The sequence below is a fragment of the Crocuta crocuta genome, unplaced genomic scaffold (genome assembly GCF_008692635.1).
Source record: "Crocuta crocuta isolate KB4526 unplaced genomic scaffold, BGI_CrCroc_1.0 scaffold110, whole genome shotgun sequence".
Lineage (NCBI taxonomy): Eukaryota > Metazoa > Chordata > Mammalia > Carnivora > Hyaenidae > Crocuta > Crocuta crocuta.
Genome location: NW_027527386.1, coordinates 3,123,642 through 3,148,156, shown reverse-complemented (window position 1 = coordinate 3,148,156; position 24,515 = coordinate 3,123,642). Strand labels below are relative to the sequence as shown.

General features: G+C 47.2%; 1 protein-coding gene across 1 annotated transcript; it reads right to left on the bottom strand.

The window, feature by feature from the left end:
• Positions 1–5,685: 5,685 nt before the first annotated feature.
• Positions 5,686–24,058, bottom strand: LOC144219757 (uncharacterized). Its single transcript, XM_077749880.1, is given in 5 exon segments — positions 5,686–6,752; positions 6,754–7,932; positions 8,324–8,384; positions 16,382–16,508; positions 23,992–24,058. Coding segments are annotated over 5 exon segments (1,638 nt in total). The 5' UTR covers positions 23,995–24,058; the 3' UTR covers positions 5,686–6,484.
• Positions 24,059–24,515: the final 457 nt, after the last annotated feature.

The window sequence follows — 24,515 nt, the reverse complement described above, 5'->3', positions numbered from 1 at the left end:
CAAAGGTATCCTAAATGTTGTAATTGGATCCCGCCAAAAACCTGATGGCGGGAACCAATCAAATATGGTATACGTTCATATTTAAATATCAACCAATGACAAACCTGTAACCATAGAGATCCCCTGTCCCTCCCCACGACTTGTTTACTCCTGTCTATAAAAAGGCTGCAAAGACTTTGTTCGGGGCCTCTCAGCGTCACCGGCGACGAGTGCGCGGAGGTCCGGGTTGAACCTGCAAATAAACAACCCTTGCCGATTGGCTTTGACTCTGGTCTCTGGTGGTCTGTTTTTGGGGTCTCTCGAACTCTGGGCGTTTCATCCCCTCCCTCCTTCGGAATGCATTCCTCTCCTGGGGCTGCCATAGCAAAGCATAACACAGACATTTGTGGGGTCACAACTGAGCTGCCTGGAAGCCAGAGATCAAGTTGTCTGCAAAGTTGGTTCCTTCTGGAGGCTCTGAAGGAGGATGTGTCCCAGGCTTCCTTCCCAGCTGCTGGGGGCTGCCCACAACCCTTTGCATTCCTTGGGGGGTAGACACATCATACCAATCCCTGCTTCTGTCTCACGCGGTCAAGGCCGGTCTTCAGTGCAGGCCTCTACGTCCAAATTTCCTGGTTTTATAAGGACACCCATCATTGTGCCAAGACCTCCCCTAATCCAGTATCGCCTCATCTTCATTACCTGTAGGAAAAACCTAATTCTAGATAAGGTTATATTCCGAGGTTCCCCGTGGACATGAAATTTGGGGGGTACGATACTGAACCCAGAGTTTGTGTATGTTTGCACTGCATATACCTTGTCATGAATTTAGAGATCAACTTCAAGTGTTACCTGAAATCGTTATTTTACTCTTCCACTTTCCCAATCCCACCAACCTTCTAAATATATATCCCTGATATTGTAATTAAAAGAACTTGTATATCAACAGAATGACACTGTTTAGTTTTCATTGGTGAAAGTTATACATAAAAATGATACTTTACCTATTTACACTTATGGGTTGTCAAATCAGCCTTGCGGTTTGTCATTTAAGACAATTCTTGTCAATATTCTCATACACTCTTAGTCATAGTACACCTACCTATGACCACATGGATGTTTTTTCTTATGAATCAATTTTTAAAATTCTTACATATTAAGACTTTTGTGGTTAACATGAATGTAGTACATTACTAAGGCCAGGACTGACTTCGTTAATGCCCTCCACTCACAGACCACCAGGACCACACCCGTCATCGGAGAGGATCGCACTGGATCAGGATGTCAGATGAACACAACTCACGGAGGGCGGAGGTGTCGGTGTGAGGGACACACTATGACATGTACTGCATGAGAACGTGTTCTGACATGACGTTTGCAGACATGTGATGGATGATGGGAGCCTGTGGGACATTCTCCTTTACTCTGGGGTAGATGTCATCTAATCCAGATGCCATTAGGAGGTAGATGTAAATTTATAATTGAAAAATCTTCAGAGTTCTTACCTATTTTTATTTTTGGTTTTTGAAAATGTTTATTTAGGGGCGCCTGGGTGGCTCAGTCAGTTGAGCGTCTGACTTTGGCTCAGGTCATGATCTCACAGGTCGTGGGTTTGAGCCCCGCATCGGGCTCTGTGCTGACAGCTCAGAGCCTGGAGCCTGCTTCGGATTCTGTGTCTCCCCCTCTCTCTAACCCTCCCCTGCTCATGCTGTGTGTGTGTGTCTCTCTCTCAGAAATAAATTTTTTTAAAAAATTAAAAAAAAAGAAAGAAAATGTTTATTGGGGTACCTGGGTGGTTCAGTCGGTTTAGCATCCCACTTTGTTGGCTCAGGTCATCATCTCGCAGTTCTCGAATTTGAGCCCCACATGGGGCTCTCTGCTGTCAATAAGGAGTCTACTTCCAATTCTCTGTCACCACCTCTCTCTCTGCCCCTCCCTTGCTTGCCCTCTCTGAAAAAGAAATAAATAATAAAATAAAATGTTCGAGAGAGAAAAAGAAAGAGCAGGGGAGGAGAGAAAGGGAGAGAGAGAATCCCAAGCAGCCTATGCGCTGTCAGCAAAGAGCCCAACATGGGGCTAGATCTCATGAACCGTGACATCATGACCTCATCCAAAATCAAGGCCAGACGCTGAACTGACTGAACCACCCAGGCACCCGCACAATTCTTATCTAGAAAAAAGAATGTGGTGCAACTAAAACTATGAATAAAGAGGCACCGTGCTCATCAGCAAGAAACAGGGAATATTCGGTGATTTTTATGGACTGGACTCTATTTTTAAGCCTCTTTACAGAGATGACCGTAACATGGTCTTCGTGTGACCTGACGCATCACAGACAAGGAAGTGTTTCGTCTGAGGACAGGTGGGTGAAATGGTTTCTACTCAACAAGAGAATGTCAGGGGCGCCTGGGTGGCTTAGTCGGTTAAGCGTCCGACTTTCGCTTAGGTCATGATCTCGCGGTTCGTGGGTTCGAGCCCCGCGTCGGGCTCTGTGCTGACTGCCAGCTCAGAGCCTGGAGCCTGTTTCAGTCTGTGACTCCCTCTCTCTCTGACCCTCCCCTGCTCACGCTGTCTCTCTCTCTCTCTCCTAGAAATAAATAAAACATTAAAAAAAAAAAAAGAAAACAATAAAAAAACAAGAGAATGTCACAGCCCAGTACTGAGCGTCGGGCCAGCGTACACTGCCTTAGGCGATGACTACCATTCTCATGGACTGTGTGAACACTGACATGCTGCCTACTCATATCCGGCTTTGTGTCAAAGGTCTTCCCTAAAGGAACTCCGTCAACATATATAAATTCAATTTCCCCTCAGCAAACTCTGTAAGAGGAGATTTTTCATCTCCTTGTCTGAGTTTCCTGAGGCCTACAAACGCAGAAGACACCAGAAGGAAGGAAGCAGCTCAGGATCACAACTGAAATTGAGCCTTCTTTCCCAGATTCTGTACTGTCAGGTGATAAATACTGAGCCTCCCTCGTGTGCCACCCTGTTGGCTCAAAGCACGCAATTCCATTCCATGCTGATCCAGCACTGCCGGCACTTGCCCACGCGGCCTTGTGCTCACTGCTGCCCACCCTCCTGCTCTGCTTGCTCCCTTGGTGCTCCCCGGGGTCACCCCCTCTTTGCATGCACTGACTGTCCTAGGATGTGATCATAAAATATGATTTTCCTGGGACTTTTGTGCCCCTGGGTTGGCCACACCAACTGGCTGGCCACTAAAGGCACGAAGAACACGTGCAGAGTCGCAGCCTACAGACAGACACCAATGGGCATCCCAGCAAAGCTGCTCAGTCTGAATCTGAAGAGCACTGTAAAGAACTACAGCTTTACGAGGAAAACTGCCAATGGGTATGCAGAAGGGCTAACAACCTATAAGCCCCCGTGACAATGGATGACATGGGTCTGCTAAGAAAAAGAGAGTTCCATGGAAAAGGCCAAGCATGGACTCTTTTCCACCGCTGATGAAACAGAAACGTGGGTGTGGCCCACACCTTCCATGCTGTTCCAGCTCAGCGAAGCTATATCTGAGCCTTATTAGTGTGTGGTATCCACGTGACCCGTGGTCATATTGACTGGTAAGCTGAGGACAGTAGAGACGAAAGCCCATTCCGAGAGGGGTTGAAATGACTAGACATAAGCATTCCTCTCCGCAAGGACTGGACAGATATCTTGATTTTCCATTTAAACTACCACATTGAACATTTCCTTTACCGTTTCTTTCCCCAGGTCCCCATGGGACCGCTCCCCTTTGCACATCATCTCAGACACGGAAACTGATCTGTGTCAAGTGAGGGAGGAGCAACAGAAGCATGTGGTCTGAAGGAAAAGGGAAAGGCCGGGCCCACTTTTTCACCACTGGAAATAAGGAACCACCACTGGGGGAGGCATTACCAATCAATTACCCACCCATCACGGGAAGAAACGTCCTGTTCAGCACAATTCAATACAATTTCTAGCAGGGAGAAGGACAGGTTTCCATGCTAGTATCGATTTTCATGTAAACATCTAAGAGCTATTTGGAAAACACACATTGGGAAGATACATTTCCAGAAATTAGTAGTTTCCTCAAAGCAGTGATGCCTGAAGCTGTGTAAGAACTCATTCCCACCACCACTAAGACTCCCCTCTCCAACACTATTTGTTCTGGTTGTTCACAGACAAGTGGCAAGATGCGTGTCTGGCTCCCCCTCCTACAATCCTGAGCAGGACAGTCACGGCCCAGCTGAAGAGACCATCACAGCTCTGCCATTGAGAGATGGTCATAGACCAGCCAATGAGAAGGCACCATCTTCAAATCCCCAGTTTGTCTCAACGCACTTTTTTCTTTACAAAAACCCACCCAATTCTCCCTGTTCCCTGTCAAAGAGCATCTTCTCCTTTCTTCTCTGAACTTGCCCATGGTTTTGCCATTTCTTGCATGTCCGGATTTGCAGTTCTTGCTATTCCCAAGAAACCCATTTTTGCTTGTAAAAGAACACTTAAAGTTAACCTCACTTGGTATCAGAAACTGTGCCCGTTAGAAGTAAGGTGGCCTCCAGTCCTACTCCTGTGTGGACTCAGGCTGTTCCTGCCTGGAACCATGTGGGCCTTTGGATCATGGCCTTTTGGGACCAGCCAGTTCACAGTGAACAGTGGTTTTTAGGAATTTCTTTTTTGTTGTTCTAAAGAAAAAGTGAAGAAAGGAGATGCCAATCATCCAATGCATTGAGAGAGGCCACATCTGGATCCAGACAAAACTCCTCAGGACTGCGTATCGCTGACACATCTTTTGATGATCAGTGGCATTTTACATGTCACTCCTCTGAACAATGAATATTTTCCATAGTTTACTGATGGATCTTTGAAAAAGGATGAAAGTGGTTACTATTAGCTTAGGTGGGCTATTGGAAGTCCTTTTTTATTAAATAACATTTTATTATTTTTAAAAATTACCTTGACAGCCAAGATGGGGATCAAACCCACAACTCTTTTAAGAGCAAGAGTTGCACGCTCCACTGAGCCAGCCAGCCTGCAACACCTTGTAAAGGTACTACGGCAGCAAGACTTTCACTTTTACACCCAGCCCAGTAGGGTGAGTTACAAACCACCCCTTGGCCCAAACCAAAAACATTTAGCCCTATAGCTGATATGCATTTGGGGTACCTCAGGGCTCTGGAATATTATGGAAACAATGACGTGTTTTTACCTCCAATGGGGATAAAACTGAAGAGGTTCCTATGTCCAAAGTTCATCAGATGCTGTATTTTGGCCAGCTGATCTGGCTGATACTAGAGGTACTGGGCACTCCAGGTGCTACGTCCTGGGGGCTGGAGGAAAGCACCTCATAGAGTGTTTCCCCCACAATCCCTGCTCACGGAAACAAACAGGCAAACCTGAGTCATGGTCCAAGGGGATGTTCTTTGAAGTCATAATTTGGCACAAAATTGACCAACACCAAAAATTGGTCCCAGAAAAGAAACCAACATCGGAATTTTACCAACTGTTCAATAAAAAGAGAGAACTTGGGGTGCCTGGGTGACTCAGTCCGTTACACATCTGACTCTTGACTTCCACTCAAGTCATGATCCTGCAGTTCGTGGGATCAAGCCCTGTATCAGGTTGCATTCGAACAGCATAGGGACTGCTTGGGATTCCCTCTGCCCCTCCCCCACTCGTTCTCTCAAAACAAGTAAATAAACTAAAAAAAAAACACAACAGAGAACTATATGAAAATATATCCTTTAATAATAAAGATTGAACAGAAGAGTAGCTATTGAATCAGGAAACTCCAGTAATGGCAGCAGAGAACAGAACTTTCAACAATAGAAGTCTACATGTTGTGATCATATACTAGAGACATTTTGCAATGTGAAATTAAAGAAATCTTTTTCTATAATTATAGAAAGTTGTACACACACTGACACACACACACACACACACACACACCCTTCTCACTCCTGGGTCTGAGATACTAATGGAAAGGAAACACGCTGTACATAACGGTGTGATTACATGAAGTCTGAGATAACAACATCTAGGTTGTACAGATGTAGAAGAGAAAGAAGGCCACTTAAAACAATATGTTCATATCGGTGACATGAACTAGGAATTCATATACCTGGAGTCTCCATTAAGGAAGAGGCACTTTGAAAGACAAAGTCACATTCATTACAATGAAAAGATCTGTCCTGCCTAAATTTTTGTGAACAAAATACATCAAGTTCTATACCTGATGTTTTCCCAAAATGTTGTTTATTCAGGATCCAGTGTGTTGGCTCATGTTCTCAGTAAGACTCTGAGGGAAAATAAATGCCTTCCCACAGAGTGTCTGTGCTCACAGATTCCTGGATACCTGAAGGTTTTTCCATGTGTTTAAGTTCATAGGGCTTCACGTCACTGTGCTTTCACATGTGTCCTCGAAGGGAAGGACAACCAAAGGCTTTCCCACAGAGTGGACACTTACGAGGTTTCCCCAGTGTGTGTCCTATGTACCTCAGGTGTGTGTGACCCCAGGAGGCCGTACTGCTTATTCACAGGGTTTCACTGCACTGTGCGTGGCCGAGTGCTGTTTGAAGTGTTCACGCTTCTGGAAAGTTTCTCCACACTCCTTACAATCATGGCGTCTCTTCCCAGTGTGTGTCCGCATATGTATTTCCAGGTGTGATGGACACTTGAGAGCCTTTCCACAGTGCTGACATTCATGGGGTCTCTTTCTAGTGTGTGTCCTCATGTGCACACACAGGTTTGCAGAAGAGGTGAAGGCTTTCTCACACCGCTGACATTTATAGGGTCTCCCCAGTGTGTGTTTGGACATGTATTCGCAGGCCTCTTTGATATCTGAAGGTTTTGCCACACTCCTCACACTCATAGGGTTTTGCTACATTGTGTGTGGTCATGTGACGTTGAAAAGGTCGATGCTTCCTGAAAGTTTCCCCACATTCCTTACATTCCAAGTGTCCGTCCCCCGAGTGTCTTCTCACAGTATGTAGTGCAAGGGTGTGGTGTCGAATGAAGGCTTTTCCACAGTGCAGACATTTATAGGGTCTCTCCCCGGTGTGTGTCCTCACATGAGCTTGCAGACTTGAGTTATATCTGAAGGTTTTCCCACACTCCCGACATTGATAGGGTCTCTCCCCCGTGTGTGTCCGCATATGTTCTCGCAGATTTCCAAGATATCTGAAGGCCTTCCCACATTGCTGACATTCAAAGGGTCTTTCCCCTGTGTGTGTCCGCATATGGATTCGCAGGTCTGTCTGATCCCGGAAGGCTCTGCCACACTCCTTACATTCCCAGGGTTTCACTGTACTGTGCATGCTCATGTGACGATTAAAATGTCCACGGTTCCAAAAAGACTTCCCACATTCCTTACATTCAAAGGGTCTCTCCGCTGTGTGTATTCTCATATGTCTTACAAGGGATCTGCGACCAGAGAAGGTTTTCCCACAGTGCTGACATTCACAGGGCTTCTCCCCAGTGTGTGTTACCATATGTGCCCGCAGGCTTGAGTTACACCTGAAGGCTTTCCCACACAGGTCACACGCACGGACTCTCTTTCCACAGTCACCTTGCACATGACCCTGAAAGGAAGATGTGCAAGTGAAAGCTTTTCCGCATTTCTTGCACTCCAGAGATTTTTTACCACTGAGTCTCTTTGATGTCTTAGATCGTCTCCTGGTGTCCTGACCTTCACGGGGTTTCTCTACAAGGTCTGCATCCACGTGAGGGCTGAGGCTCACGACGGAGCTGCAGGCCGGACCACATTCCTCACCGGGACTAGGTTTGAGTCCTGGCTGGAATCTTCCTGGCTTCTCTAGGAAGGAACCATCTGCGAAGGCTTCTCTACACTTAGCGCATTCACAGGATTTACCTCCAGTGGGGCACCCCTCACGCACAGTAAGACTTGTAACCGGGTTCAGGGATCCTCCACATTGATCTCCTTCAAGACGTTCCCAGACACCTTCCACCAAAGGACTTCTGCTCAAAATAGGAAGGCACGTGGTTAGATAATTAGCAAGATCTCTCCATTAATGATTGATCTATTGATCTTTGTTAATCATTATTAGACTTCTTAATGAATGGGTATGTCTGTGGCACTGTCTGCATGCTTAACAAAATGGAACAGGCTTATTGGTTGGCTGAGGACTCAGAGTCAACTTTCTGGGTTTCTCACATTTAGTTTTCCCTGACCATTGTTTTCAACTGATGTTTTTCAGATGATCAGTATCTAGGATGCATTTATAAAAACTTTGTCTTGTGAAAATTCTGACTACACAATAGTTGATCTAGGTTTACAGCTGTTCTTTAATTTCAGGTTAGTCTCACAACTGCCAACATCCCCCGTTCATCCCGTACAAATGTCACTCACCTCGAACGTCTTTCCTGGGTTTGCAGGTGATCTCCTCTGCTACAAAATATCTGGTTTCCTCCTAAAACAGAACAAAAATCTTTTCTTGTAAATATTCCTGTTTCGTCTTCCCTCAGTGGCTCATTCAGCAAAATTTTCCACTGAGGCCTTGATGTACTTGTTTTACCTTAACTTTGACAACCTGCAAGAATTGGTGGCATCATGGGGCGCTTGGGTGGCTTAGTCGGTTAAGTGTCCGACTTTCGCTTAGGTCATGATCTCACGGTTCGTGGGTTCGAGCCCCGTGTCAGGCTCTGTGCTGACTGCCAGCTCAGAGCCTGGAGCCTGTTTCAGTCTGTGACTCCCTCTCTCTCTGACCCTCCCCTGCTCACGCTCTCTCTCTGTCTCCTAGAAATAAATAAAACATTAAAAAAAAAAAAAGAATTGGTGACATCATTTAATTTCTTGGGAATGGACTGATGTTTACAGATAAGAAATGCACCTTATTTCGACTTCTAGTCAGATACTGATCCCAAAATGTAAATGAGGTTCATCAGGAAGAATGGACATGTGACCACAGAAAAATTCTGGGGACCCTAGTGATTTGGGACTTTGCCATTAAGAAGTGTATGAAATGGCAGCCTCTTTCCTCAGCAATACTTCAAAATAGATGGAGACCAATGTGGAGATAAGTATCATCAGATTATCAGATATTAACTGGGCAAGATACATACATCCACACCCTACCTCTATAAGAGGAACACAAAAGGCTCAGTACGACGGTGAGGATGGATGAAAAGTCCGGCAGGGAAGCAAGGTGAATGACAGACATCACACTTAAACAAAGACTGACAGGTGTCCAAATGCCCTTCTCTCCTCCGGTGCCCCCAAGGGTCACTGGTCTGTTCTGAAGGCACAGAGGCCCTTGGGGAAGCCTTCCTGCACTGTCCCAGTTGCCAATGGGAGGTCAGGTGGTGTGTGTGGCTGACATGCCCCTGAAGAACAGCTCTGCAGGGGGGAGGATTTAAAGGGCAACAAGCAATCTGGAAGATGGACTCTTAGTCTTCAAGGTCATTGCTAATGGATAACTATGTTTTGCTTTATTTTGTTTTTGTTTTTATTTTTTTTAATGTTTTTATTTATTTCTGAGAGAGAAAGAGAGACAGCGGGAGCATGGGAGGGTCACGAGAGAGAGGGAGACACAGAATCTGAAGCAGCTCCAGGCTCTGAGCTAGCTGTCCACACAGAGCCTGATGCGGGGCCTGAACCCACAAACTGTGAGATCATGACCTGAGCCGAAGTCAGATGCTCAACTGACTGAGCCACCCAGGCGCCCCTGCTTTATTTTGTTTTGTTTTTAGTGGGAGTATATTGATCTATACTATTGTCAGTTGTACATCATAGTGATTGGACAATTATATACATTAAAAATGCTCACCATAATAAGTGTAATTACGGTCACTATACAAAACTACTACAAAATTATTGAGTATATTCTTTATGCTCTACTTTTCATTCCCATGACTTATTTATTAAGTGCAAACCTGTACTTCTGAGTCCCCTCCATCTATTTCACCTGTTCCTCCATCCCCTTCCAATCTCACTAACACCGTTTTATTCCCTATAGTTTTAATTTTTTTTAAAAATAGTTTATTTTTGAGACAGAAAGACAGAGCATGAGCAGGGGAGGAGCAGAGAGAGAGGGAGACACAAAATCGAAACAGGGTCCAGAGTCTGAGCTGCCAGCACAGAACCCGATGCGGGGCTCGAACCCACAAACCGCAAGATCAAGACCTAAGCTGGAGTCAGACGCTTTACCGACTGAGCCACCAGGCGCCCCTCTATAGTTTTAAGTCTATCCTTATCTTCTGCTGTTCGTTCATTATGTTTTTTTAGATTCCACATATAAGTAAAATATGGTGTTGGTCTTTCTGACTTATTTACTTGGAATAATACTCTCTAGGTCCATCCAAGCTGCCAAGCTGTCACAAACTGCAAGACTTCATCCATTTTATATTGCCGATTGATAGACCCTCGTATGTAGATACCACATCTTCCCTATCCATTCAGCTGTTGATGGACACCTGCATTGCTTCCATATCTTGAGTACAGTGACTAACGCCACAGTGAACGTGGGGGTGCACGTATCTTATTGTCCTGGCTTTTTCTTTGGTGAACTATCCAGAAGTGGAATTACGGACCACATGGTACTTGTGTTTAGTTTTTTGTGGAAGCTCCATACTGTTTTCCAATGTGGCTGAACCAATTTAAATCCCACCAACAATGATGAGTTTCCTTTCTCCACATCCTCACCAATACTTGTTATATCCTGTTTTTTGAAGGTAGCCATTCTGGCTGCTTTAAGGTGACAGCTCATTGTGGTTTTGATTTTCATTTCTCTGAGGATAGATGAGCAGCTTTTCACGTGCCAAGTGGCCAACTCTCTATCTTCTTTAGGAAAATGTCTGTTATGTTCCTCATCCCATTTTTTATTTTCCCTTCTGTTTCCCTTACCTGAAGGGAGAATCCCACAAAAATATTGCTAAGGCTGATGATGTCCAGGAGTTTATCACCTCTGTTTTGTCCGAAGAGGTGGGTGGGTTCAAGTCTTACACATGGGTGTCTAATCCATATTGAGTTTACTTTTGTGTGAAATCATGTAAGAAGGTGATCAAGCCTTACTTTTGCAGGTAGCTGTCTCATTTTCCTAACACTGTTTATTGAAGAGATGGTCTTTTTCCCCACTGTATATAATCAGCTCCTTTTTTGTGGATGATTTGAACATAGAAGTATGGGTTTTTCTGGCCTCTCTTCTGTTGTCTTGATCTATAGGTCTCTTTTTGTGCCAGGTACGATACTGTTTTGTTTCGCATAGTTTTGTAGTATACTTTGAAGTCTGGGGCTGTTATATCTTCAGCTTTGGTATGCTTTCTTTCTCAGCATTGCTTTAGTTATTTGGAATCTTTACTGATTCAATAAAAATTTTAGAATTTTTGCTCTAGTTCTTTGAAAAATATTATTACTATGTCAATAGGGATTGCATCAAATATATAGAGTGTTTTTCATAGTATGGGCATTTTTAACAATATTAATCCTTACAATCCATGACAATGGTGTATTTTTCCACTTATTCTGCCATTTTCAATTTCATTCATTTAATATCTTATAGCTATCAGACTACAGGTCTTTCAACTTCATTGGGTACATTTATTCACTCTACTTTCTTGTTTTTGAAGGAACTGAACATGAGATTGTTTTCTTAATTCATCTTTCTGCTATTTTGTTATTAGTTATAGAAAAACAACAAACTTGGGTATAATTAATTTTGTATCCTTCAATGGTTCTAAATTCACTCATTAGTTCTAACAGTATTTGGTGAGGTCTCAAGAATTTTCTATAAATAGTTTCAAATCATCTGCAAATATTGCCTATATTTTCTTCTTCCTTAACAGTTTGCATATTTCTTAATCTTGTCTGACTAGTTTGGCTATGATTTCCAATACTATGTTGAATCAAAGTGGCAAGAGTGGACATCGTTTTTTGTTCCTGATCATAGAGGAAAACTTTTTGGCTCTTGACCACTAAGTAAGAGAACTATGGGTCCGTCATATGTGGCCTATGTTCTGTTGAGGTATATTCCTTGTATACACTTTCTGAGAATTTTTACGAGGAATGAAGGTTGAATTTTGTTGAAAGACGTTCTACATTTATGGAGATGATCACATGATTTTTCACAATTTATCTCATTAGTGTGGCATATCATATGCTGATTGATATACATATGTTCCTTGCATCCTTGGAATAAATCTCACTTGATTGTGGTGAATGTTCCTTTGAATATATTTTGAATTCAGTTTGCTAATTTTGTTTAATATTTGGCATCTATGTTCATTAGTGATATTCTTGTGTAATTTATTTTCTCTTTGTAGTGACTTTGTCTGGTTTTGGTATCAAGGTAATACTAGACTTATGGAATAAACTTGGAAGTATTCTTTCCACCTCCATTTTTGGGAATAGTTTGAGTAGGATAGGTATTGACTCTTTATATATTTGGTAGAATGTACCTGTGAGGCCATCTGGTTGGTTCTGGATTTTTCCTAGAAGTTGATTAGGGGGCGCCTGGGTGGCTTAGTCGGTTAAGCGTCCGACTTTTGCTTAGGTCATGATCTCGCGGTTCGTGGGTTTGAGCCCCGCATCAGGCTCTGTGCTGACAGCCAGCTCAGAGCCTGGAGCCTGTTTGTAGGAGCCCGACAGTGACCACGAGAGAGAACGGTTAAGGAAGCGGGAAAGTACCTGCAAAGAGGGCTCTCTGCTTGGGCAGAGCATGCTTGCAACCAGGATGTTCTGCCAAGAAGCCTGCACACAATATCCAAGGTTAATGATCCGCTCGCATACGAGGGAACATGCCCCCTTTAAGAATAAGGAGAAGGCTGGAGTTCTGGGCAGGCTTCTTAGTAAACATGTTGTGGTCACTTCCTCCCCTGTTTCCCCCTCCTTGGAATATGCTTGGCCTTTTGTCCTTATTTGGTAAAAGAATGCATTTCTTAGATTTTGGTATGTGCCCAGCTGCCGGTGTATAAAAAATAAACCGCAAGAGGGCTCGAGGAGCTTCTCCCTCCGGCTGGAGTTGTGTCTTTGTCTGTCTTTTGTGTGTCTTGTCTTTGTGTCATTTCGTCCGCTACACGGTTTCAGATTCTGTCTCTCCCTCTCTCTCTGACTCTCCCCTGCTCTTGCTGTCTCTCTCTCTCAGAAATAAATAAAAAACATTTTAAAAAATTTAAAAAAAAGTCGTTTGATTAGTAATTCAATTTTGTTTCTTATAATGGATCTATTTACATTTTCTATTACTTCTTGATCTACACGTGGCAGATTATAGTTTCTAAAGATTTTACCTATTTCTTCTAGCTTATAGTTTGTTGGCAAACAATTTCTCATGCTAATCTACTCTAACCCATTGTATTTCTGTGGCGTTGATTGCAAGTTTTCTAATTTCATTAGTTTCATTTCTAATTTTGAGCCTTTTCTCTTGTTTCCTTGATTACTTTCACCAGATTTTGTCAATTTTATCTTTATTTAGAACCAGCTCTTCTTGCGTTGATCTATTCTATTTTTAAATCTCCATTTCATTATTTTCTCTTCTGTTCTCTATTATCTGGGCTTTGCTTCTTCTTTTTCTAGTTACTCTAGGTGTGAGGTTAGATTCAGATTTTTCTTGTTTCCTGAGATAGGCCTGTGTCACTATGCACTTCAGTCAGGAGGTAACTGAGCCAGCCAGGAACCACATACTTCACATCTTTTCTTGTGTATCCCTTGGGTAACCACAAGAAACAACTTTTGGGTTTACTAATTTTGAGTTTTACCTTCATACCAGTTCTGTAAGTGATTGATCTACTACCTTTACTACACGTTTGCTACTAAAAAAATTTTTTTTTAATGTTTATTTATTTTGAGAGAGAGCGCAAGCAGAGGAGGGGCAGAGAGAGAGGGAGACAGAGAACCTGAAGCAGGCTCCACGCTCTGAGTGGTCAGCACAGAGCCCAATGCGCAGCTTGAACCCAGGAACTGTGAGATCATGACCTGAGCTGAAGTTGGATGCCTAACCAACTGAGCCCCCCAGGCGCCCCTCTACCAGCAATTTTATTTTTCCTCTCATTTTTTCATGCTTCTAGTTACGGCTTTTTCTTTTCCACTTAAAGGAAGTCCTTTGTGATTTCTTGTAAAGCTGGGTTAATGATGATGAACATCTTTAATTATTGTTTCTTTGGGAAACTCTCTCTTCCAATTCTGAACGATTGACTTTGCCTGGTAGAATATCCTTGGTCAAAGCTACTTTCTTTTGGCCCTTTGACAGTATTATGCCGCCCCCTCCCGGCCTGCCGTGTTTCTGCTGAAACCTCAGTCGACAGAAGCATGAAATTTCCCTTAGAGTTTACAGTTTGCTTTTCTCTTGCTGTTTAGGCATTATCTCCTTAGTTTTTAAGTTTTTTCCCATTTTATTGTAAGTCTTGGTGTGAACCTCCGTTGGTTCATCCTGCTTGGGCCTGCTGTCCTTCCTGGACCTTGATATCTGTTCCCATCCCCAGATTAGGCAAGTTCTCAACTTTTGTTTCTTCTAAGTTTCTGCCCCTTTCTGTCTCCTCTCCTCCTTAGACTCCTCTAATAAAATGTTATTTCCCTGGACATGGCCTGGCGCGGGGCAGTTAGTTAGATATGAGTGAGGAGGATAAAGCAGATCTGGCCACAACCTCGGAGCCATCCCTGGGGGGCGGCGGATGGGAGGCTAACAGCTACACCTTCAGAGCCACCTCTAAGGGCTAATGAAACAGGAAAGGCCTAGCCACCAAGCTGGCTCAAAAGCCACAAAAGTGTGTGTGTGTGTGGGGGGGGGGATGCCTCACTGGCTCAGTCTGTTGAGCATCTGACTCTTGATTTTGGCTCAAGTCATGATATCAGGACCATGGGATCAGGCCCTGCTTTGGACTCTGTGCTTAGCATACAGCCTGAGTAGGATACTCTCTATCTCTCCCTCCCTCTCTCTCTGTGCCCCTACCCTGTCTGCATACTCTCTTTCTAAATAAATAAAAAAAAATCGAAAACAAAAAGCCACAATGGGACTTTCAAGAGCTGAGCCATGTGCAGAAAGAGTGCAACTTATTCTTAAGGTTACAGCAAAAGCTCATTAGAAGCTCATAAACAGACAACATATAAATCTGTACAATTCTAACAGAATGCATCATGGGTAGGCACAGGCGCCCAAGTATTTTTTTTTTTTTAAATTCTGAGAGAGAGAGAGAGAGAGAGAGAGACACGGAGGGAGGGACAGCGTGAGCACAGGAGAATCAGAGAGAGAGGGAGACAAAGAATCCCAAGGAGGCTCCAGGCTCTGAGCTAGTGGTCAGCACAGAGCCCGGATATGGGGCTCGAACCCACAGACCGTGAGATCATGACCTGAGCTGAAGTTTACGCTTAACCGACTGAGCCACCCAGGCGCCTGGAAGCCCAAGTATTCTACAACCGCTATTCTGTCAATCAAAATGTCAACCAAAGACAAAGCGACATGCACACAAAACAGGCTTCAATGGAGGCGCCGAGAGCTTCCCGGACCCACTGCGCTCTAGCTCGAGCCACGGTCCCCTTCTCTGTGGAAAGGGCACTAACTATACATACGGACGCAAGCCGCCCAGCTCCCCATTCCGGTCTGCAGCTCTCTGGTGCATCGGAGACAAGAATCAAGCAGCCCAGGAACAACAGAGGCCCCGGAACCTGTCCCCACTTATGTGTCAGTACTGACTGCTCTTCTGCGGTTCATCCCGGCGGCTTCTCACTACCGCATCCTCCAGATGACTGGTCCCACTCTAACACCCGCTCCCCTCGTGCAGGCTCCACCCAGTATTTCTCAGGCCAGTTATGGACCCCTGAGCTGTTTTCGTTTATAGTTTCTGTCTCCTTGGTGAAGGTCTCACTGTGTTCCTCCACTCTTCTCTCAAGTCTGGTAGGATCTGCAGGCCATGACTTTGAAATCGTGTCTCTGTTAGGTCGCTTATCTCCCCATCATGTGACTCATTTTCACTGGTTTTCTCGTTGTTTTCCCTGCAGCATACTTGTTTGTCTCCTCCCTGTGTTGGCATGTAGCAACACGGCGACATTTCTTGGTCTTGAAACTAGTGGCCTTGGAGCGCCTGGTGGCTCGCGCAGGTGGCAGCACTCGACTCTGCGTTTCGGCTCAGGACATGATCTGAGCTTGTGAGCAGCAGCCCGTGTCGGGCTCTGTACTGACGGCACGGAGCCTGCTTGGGATTCTCTCTCTCCCCCTCCCCCACGCTCATGCACAGCATCCACACGCAGACTCTCTCTCCCTCCCGAAACAACTTTTTTAAAAAAGGATAATAAACAACCAATTTAATACAGAAAACTATGTTTTCATGGAAAAGCTGTGTGACTCCAGGCAGGTTTCACGAGGCTTGCACCACGTCTGTGTCTCCTCCAGCGTGCTCCCGTTCCTCGGCCCCAGTAAAATCGGACAATTGTAAGAAACAGGTCTTCCCTACAAGACCAGTGAAGGGACGGGGCCATCCTTACCCACGGCGGCCAGGTTCCTGCACGTCTCCAGCATCACATCTCTGTAGAGCTTCCTCTGACCTCGATCCAGCAAAGCCCACTCTTCCGGGGTGAAGTTCACAGCCACATCCTCAAAGACCACAGAGGCCTGAAACATACCACACACTCGATTGCTGCAAAGCTCCATCCTCACCCGTGTGTGTGGGAGGATGAAGGGTGACAGGCAGGGAGCTGCCCTCCATTCCTAGGGCCCGAGTCACACGTGAGTAGAGAGTGACAACACGCAAGCAGGTCCCCTGCAGTGCGCACAGGACAGGAAAGGCTGGAACGTGAAGCGCAGGGTGATGACAGCAGCTGACATAGACTCACACACGCCCAGTTTCCTGGGTTATTTACACTGAGACAGGTCTAAGCGGACCACTACTGTACAGACTGAACATGACATATTCACGCAGACAACACATAAGTCGGAGGACACACGTCTGTCTTGCTCAAAGATGATCCTGCCCCGTCAGCTCCAAGAACCGGGACCAGAATGTCAGGACACTGCAGACACTTAGATCCCAGCAGCTCTCGCCCTGGAAGGAACAAGGTCAAGGAGCCTGGGGGAGCCCCCTCTCTTCCGACAGAAATATACGACCCTTGGGGCGCCTGGGTGGCTTAGTCGGTTAAGCGTCCGACTTTTGGTTAGGTCATGATCTCGCGGTTCGTGGGTTCGAGCCCCACGTCGGGCTCTGTGCTGACTGCCAGCTCAGAGCCTGGAGCCTGTTTCGGTCTGTGACTCCCTCTCTCTCTGACCCTCCCCTGCTCACGCTCTCTCTCTCTCTCTCTCTCCTAGAAATAAATAAAACATTAAAAAAAAAAAAAAAAGAAACATACGACCCTTTCCACGGGTTAGGTGGACTCTGGGCACAGTCACAGGCCAGGGCGCCTGGCACACCTGGTGTGTAAGATGAGTTCTGGTTGCTGAAGAAACTCAGGTGTAAGCAGGGCCTCTCAAACATTTAACCCAGGGCCCAGAATTCAAGAAAAAGGGCACCAGAAGGAAGAGTCCCTAGGGATTGATGGGGACAGAGCCACCGGTCACTTTAACAGAGAAGGAAACATCACAGTGAATGGACCACGTTGAGGCAACACACCTGAGCAATGGAAGGACACAGAGCAAAGCAAAGGGCCCAGTGAGCACACAGGCTCCTAAGGGACCTGCCTCGACAAGGCCACTGTCCCTAACTGACCGCTGGGTACTTACAACCAGGCGCAGGTCCAACACGGGGCGCATCCCAAAGGTGCCCACGCCCCCTCACGACCCCCATAACCACAGCCCCCCAGCACCGCCTCCCGGCAGCAGGTCTCTCCTTTGCTGCCCTGCCCGCTGCTCCCGTGCAGAGGACTCAGCACACCCCCAGCTCCTCCGTCCACCTCGGGGGGGGACTCTCTCACCCCCTGAGCTGCGGCCTCCACCTCATCGGGTCGCCCCACTTTTGACGGCCTTCACACGGACCCTCTGCTGTCCTGGGCCTCTCCCGGGACGTTCTAGGAATTTCCGGGGAGTTTCCCATGTGGACTGGCTCTAGTACAATCTGGGCACGTGACAACCTCCACCTGAGCGTGCTCCTTGGCGAGGATCCCAAGCCCCAGGGGAGTCTATGGGACCGCCCTCGCCCCCCAGGCTGAGGGGTTCCCCTCCCGCCCTTCAGGGGGATCCCTGCCTCCCTCTCCTTTCCTTCGGCCCTTTGGCAGGAGTGACCACAGTGCTTGTCGGACACCCCACGTTCTCTATCCGAGGCTCCCCGGGATGGTCTGAAGGTCGGAGGGGAACAAGGTCGGACCATTCGGGGCCCTGTGGGCGAATGACCCTTCCCCTCCTCCCCTCTCTGTTCCCAAGGTCTGTTCCCAACGAGCGGCACAGCTGGCAATGGCAGCTCGGCCGGGGTGACCGCGCACGTGTGAAGGGTCAGCTGGGACCCGGTGCTGCCGGTGTCGCCGCCCTGCTTCTGCCGGGTCCCCCTCAGCCCCTCAGTCCCCGTGTCTGCAGCTGCTGACTTGATCTACAAGCAGACACCTTCCTCCACGGCTGAGGGCGGAGTCCTCCCCTCCTTTCTGCACAAGTGCAGTGAGAATCTGTTCTCCTTGTAACGGACACGGCTGCACACACTGGTCACTTTACCAAGGCTCGGACTGGAACGTCCGATTTGACGGAGAGCCGCACAGAGTCGGAAATGAGCAGACAGCTCGGCGGCTTTAAGGTGGACTCTGTGGAGGCCATCGAGCCCCCCCCGGAAATGCTGGCCTGATGTCCCGCTGACAGGGTCCCAGCAGCCTCACCAGTGAGTAAGGAACGTCAGCTCCCGGCAGGTGCCGGAAACCTCAGGATAGTTTGGGGACCTCGAGAAGAGGAAATCACATAAATCTACATGTCATGTGTGATGACAAAGATTTGGCTTCTCTTGTGGCCTCCAGAGGCTATTATAAGTTCAATGTAGAGATTCCTTATAAAAACTTTGAGCAAAGGAGGCTTTTTGAAAAACTTATATGGCCAATCACTGTTTTTTGAGCTTTTGTAAGTAATTAGACCATTTTGTTAAAACTGGACTTGTTTTACAAATCAATTATCCTCCATTTTGCTATCTCTGGAAATGAGAGAGAATTCAGAGAGAAAATAACCATGTTATTTTCTAATAACCACTAGACTTTGATACTATTTCTTATAAACCTGATGAGGCCCTCAATTCTTCTGGCTTCCTCAAATCTGTCTACAGCTCTCCAAACTAAGGTTTCGAGTCTTACTTTCTTGTGACTTAGAGTCATTAAAAATTAAAACCGCTTTCGGGGCGCCCGGGTGGCTTAGTCGGTTAAGCGTCCGACTTTCGCTCAGGTCATGATCTCGCGGTTTGTGGGTTCGAGCCCCGCGTCGGGCTCTGTGCTGACTGCCAGCTCAGAGCCTGGAGCCTGTTTCAGTCTGTGACTCCCTCTCTCTCTGACCCTCCCCTGCTCACGCTGTCTCTCTCTCTCTCCTAGAAATAAAATTAAAAAAAAAACATTAAAAAAAAAATTAAAACTGCTTTTATAAAAACACTGAAGACCAATGCTAGACAACCTGAGGTGAACTTCAGAGAAAGTGCCACAACAGCTCGTATACACAGAATCGTCGTGCTTGTTGCTCTGTTTGGATAAGAACAGGACCCCAGGGACGTAGGATTATTTGAGCAGCTGGAAAATGAGAAGGACTCCCCAACAACTGCCTGACTCAACTATCACCTTGACCAATCCTGCGTGGCTGGGTAAGAAAATCACTCCTTCAAAGCTCGAGCATTCCCCACACAATGGGAGTAACTATGGACTTATGGAAATAATGTATGGCCTCATTTCCCTTACATTGGATTGCATGGTGCAGGCTGGGATGCCCTTATCTCCAGGGAGAGGTATCTCTCATTTGCCAGCGATTCCTCATAATTAGGATATTTATTAAAAGTCTTCTCCTGTAGCCATAATTCTCCTGGAAAACCTCTATGGATTTAAAATTAAAAATAGAGCTTTTAGCCAGGCATACAACAGCCATCTTTAACGAAGCCCAACACACAGTCACCCACAAATTGAGAAGATGACCCTCCAATACCAAACGGCCCTTGAGATCCTGCTGCAGCTCAAGTAGGAACCTAAGCTTTCATTAAAACAGAGTGCCACGGGGGCACCTGGGTGGCTTAGTCGGTTAAGCGTCTGACTTTCGCTTAGGTCATGATCTCACGGTTCGTGGGTTCGAGCCTNGCTGGAAAATGAGAAGGACTCCCCAACAACTGCCTGACTCAACTATCACCTTGACCAATCCTGCGTGGCTGGGTAAGAAAATCACTCCTTCAAAGCTCGAGCATTCCCCACACAATGGGAGTAACTATGGACTTATGGAAATAATGTATGGCCTCATTTCCCTTACATTGGATTGCATGGTGCAGGCTGGGATGCCCTTATCTCCAGGGAGAGGTATCTCTCATTTGCCAGCGATTCCTCATAATTAGGATATTTATTAAAAGTCTTCTCCTGTAGCCATAATTCTCCTGGAAAACCTCTATGGATTTAAAATTAAAAATAGAGCTTTTAGCCAGGCATACAACAGCCATCTTTAACGAAGCCCAACACACAGTCACCCACAAATTGAGAAGATGACCCTCCAATACCAAACGGCCCTTGAGATCCTGCTGCAGCTCAAGGAGGAACCTAAGCTTTCATTAAAACAGAGTGCCACGGGGGCACCTGGGTGGCTTAGTCGGTTAAGCGTCCGACTTTCGCTTAGGTCATGATCTCACGGTTCGTGGGTTCGAGCCCCGCGTTGGGCTCTGCGCTGACTGCCAGCTCAGAGCCTGGGGCCTGTTTCAGTCTGTGACTCCCTCTCTCTCTTCCCCTGTTCATGCTGTCTCTCTCTCTCTCTCTCCCAGAAATAAATAAAACATTTAAAAAAAAAAAAAGCAAACAGAGTGCCACGTATGTGCTCCAGATTTCCCCAGTAATGTAACACGAGCGCAAACATGTACGAATACTCACGTTGGTGCTTGAAAGGATCCCTCCCTCTCCTTTCATGACTGGTCAAACTCCTGGACTGGAGGAAGATTTGGTCAACTATCAAAAGTCTTTTATTTGGGGTTCTCTTCAAGCTGAACGTTGCCCCATCCCAGGGACATCCCTACGCCTTCATTCAGCAGGAAGAATCTACTAAAGTTGATACCTCTGCCTTAATGCCAAAGATTTGTCACTGTCCACCTGTCAGGGGACGTCACAGCTGCCTTTAGACAGCAGGCTTCACCAATGGAACCTGAGTGAGGCAGAAGGGCCCACAGTGACCACACAGATGGATGAAAAACAGGCTCATGAAGTGACCCGCCTCAACATGGCCACAGGCCAACTATCCAATGGTCTACTTACAATGGGGCACAGCTACATTAAAAGGGGAATTTCCATGTGTTCCCACACTTCCTGGCTCTGCCCTATGACTACAGCCTGTCACCACCACCTGGTGGCCTGCAGGCCCCTTGCAGTGCATTCAATAAGCTTCTAACTCCTTTGTTGGGTAAATTCTGCCTTGGATGAATTCTTTCACAGCCCATTCTGCCCGCCCCTGCCCCCAGTCAATTGGAACACCCTACACATAATATCTTGGAGCAATAGGAGAGGACACCACATCACTGAAATAAACAGCAAACAATTATGAGGAAAAAAGTAGGAATTGCTTAAATAAAATACATGTTTCCAAAACCTAAGCACACAGAATCCCAGCAATATCAGCTACAACGAAGGCAACACCATTTCATCCGGGGCTGTAACATGGATTTGCTAGCCACACAGCTGATATGAGGACTGTGATCTAAATATGTTTTTCAAAACTCAAACAATAAAAAAGATTAGATTATAGAGACAAATAATACAACTAAATAATGGACAATGGGAGTACACATTTTCCCAGGAAGATACACAAATGGCCAAAAAGCACATGAAATGAGTCAATGTCACCAATCATCAGGATCCGTATGCAGAACGCAACTGGGCACAGACACTTCCAACCTACTCTACGTGGCCAGTTGATCCGGATGCCAAACCCAGTCATACATAAAACGGACTCTACAACTTGACCAACTGGGATTTATCTGGGAAAAAAATGGTTGGTTCAGCAAGCAAAATAGCAGTCGCAAACCCTGTGAACAGAATAGACACAAAAAACCCGCCATCACTTCGAGACAGAAAAGGTATCCCCTTGAACCCAACACCTTTCTTGACAAAAATACACCCCCCACTACTAGGAACAGAAGGGAACTTCCTNCCCAATTTTATTAAATGCTGTATTTTACTTACTGCTCTGGCATTATAAAGGATCGTGGCTCCAGATTTCACTCCTTGGAGACCAAAAGAAACCACTGGGCTGATAATCCTTCAACGCACAAAAGGAAATGCAGCTCAAGTAAACCAAGAGGCAAACTTCTATCATAGTTCAAAGGGATGTTCTCCAAAATAACAATACAGAGAAACTAACCAGAGGTGTCTAAATGTTCCCCAGAAATGGAAAACCACTAATGAAAATCTAACAATTGTGACTTTAGTAAAACAGGGGAACTCTGGTTTGGACAAATTAACAGCCCATTCCTAGGAGAGATGCTACAATATCCACTACTCACCAGCAGCCGTGCATTAGAACAGCGGCCTTTGACAACATAATAAGTATTAGCAAGAATAAGAATTAGTGGAGAAACACTAATAAAGTCACAGAAAAGTGACAACCTCCCTGGTCCCACCTGTCCACGTGCAACTCAGGGAAGTCTGTTCGCAGGAATGAATTTCACACAGCTCCCTCTCTCGTGGACATGAATGTGGTTTAGTCACGGTTTATATGGTATCTCACTGGACAGAAGCCCAGTGCTTGTCCTATGGCTGCAGTGTTGTGACAATGTGGTGTCCCTACTGGGGAACACCTCTCAGAAGTCACAGGGATCGGGGCAACCAGTTTATTAGCCAGGTGATACCAGTGAGAAGCAGCGACGTGAGGCTCACACTCTGTACCCCGTTTCCTGCTAACGTGTAACTTACTCGCGAGCTGCAATATGCAAACTCCCCCCAGCTCAGGAAGTATTTACAGGGCATTTACCCTGGAGACGGGGCCACACTGCCGGCAGCAGCAGAGCCGACAGAAGGAAAACATGAACTGGGGACCCCCACACCCCAGCATCCCGGGATGGAGGGGTTGCTGGGCGACCCGAGCCATAGGCACCCTGCTGAGCAACACAGTCAAGCCCTGGGAGCCCCGCATGTGCCCCTGATGGCACAGCTGACAACCCCCCATCACACCTGCAACAGAGACCCAGGCAAGTGACTCGCTGCTTGTGGGTGACCACACGGAAGGCTGCCAGCAGAAAGAGTATGGCAAAGGACAAAAGTCCTAAGTGTCACCCACACTGAACTCCCAGGGCAGCGAGAGCCTCTCGAGGAACAATGGGCCGAGCAGCAGAGCAGGACACACTCAGATCGGCAGCTCGAAGCGTCCATACCACACACGACACCACACGGCAGAGGGTCAGGCCCGGTCCCACATGGGGGCCCAGCTCTCCCTGCTGACACGGGTCCTCCGGGAAGGAATGAGAGGATCCAGAGCCCCAAGGGGATTAAACCCTGAGCTCCACACGCCCTGATCCCCCTCCTCGGGGGCCCCAATTCTCACCAGGGAGGAAACCCTCCCAGGCTATGATCTGACCCCTAACGCTCTGCGTTCATGACCCTTCNCCCCCGACAAAGCCCCGCTTTCCGACCATTCACCCTCACCCTCCGTAAAAGAAACCCACCCGTCCCCGCTGGGGAGCCGCCGAGTCGGAAGCGGTTCCCTGCAGCCTCCTTATTGCTGCACATAGTGTCCTTCAGGTGACAGCTCACCTGGGTAGTGTCTACCTGTCCCCCCGAGGGGCAAACTCCCGCTGGTTATGTCCTCGCACGCGCTCCCGGAACCCCAGGCCTTCCCCTCCCCCAGCCTCGCGTCCCAGTTCCATCCACCTAGGACCCAGGTGCGACCCCCGGGGCCAGGGACACCCCGCCGCGGCCGCTTCCACCGGGTCCCGGCTGGTCCCGACCTGGTCCCGCCCGCCCTCCGGCCGCACACTCACCATTTCCGCGCTGCTCGGCGACCACAACCGCACCTGGGGCTGCGCGGGATCCGAGGGCGCCAGCCGCGCGGGCTCAGAGCCACGCCCACCGGGCTCACTCGGGCCTGATTGGATGATGTACAGGTCCCGCGCCCTCATTGGGCGGTGCTTCAATCCCCGTAACCTGGTTGGATGCTGTTCCGAAGATGACTCCCCCGATTCTGATTGGACCTTACCGAGTCTCCTCGCTTCCGCACTGCGACAGGACAGCCTGCGGCCCTTCTCGTTCTGATTGGAGGAAATCCCTGCACAGCCCCTGTGGCCCCGCCTTGCCCAACAGTCTGCACGTTGAGTGACAGGCTGGCGGTACACATGGGGCCAATAGGCCCGCAGGGAGGTCGGCTCTTGCTCGAATGCGCTTCCGGGCGGCTGAGCCGCCTGCCTCCACCGTCTCGGGAATTCGACTCCGTTTCTTCACCGAGCGTCGGTTGTCCGGCGCGCGATCGCGACGCGACGGAACCGAAGGGCCCGGTGACCCTTCAGTC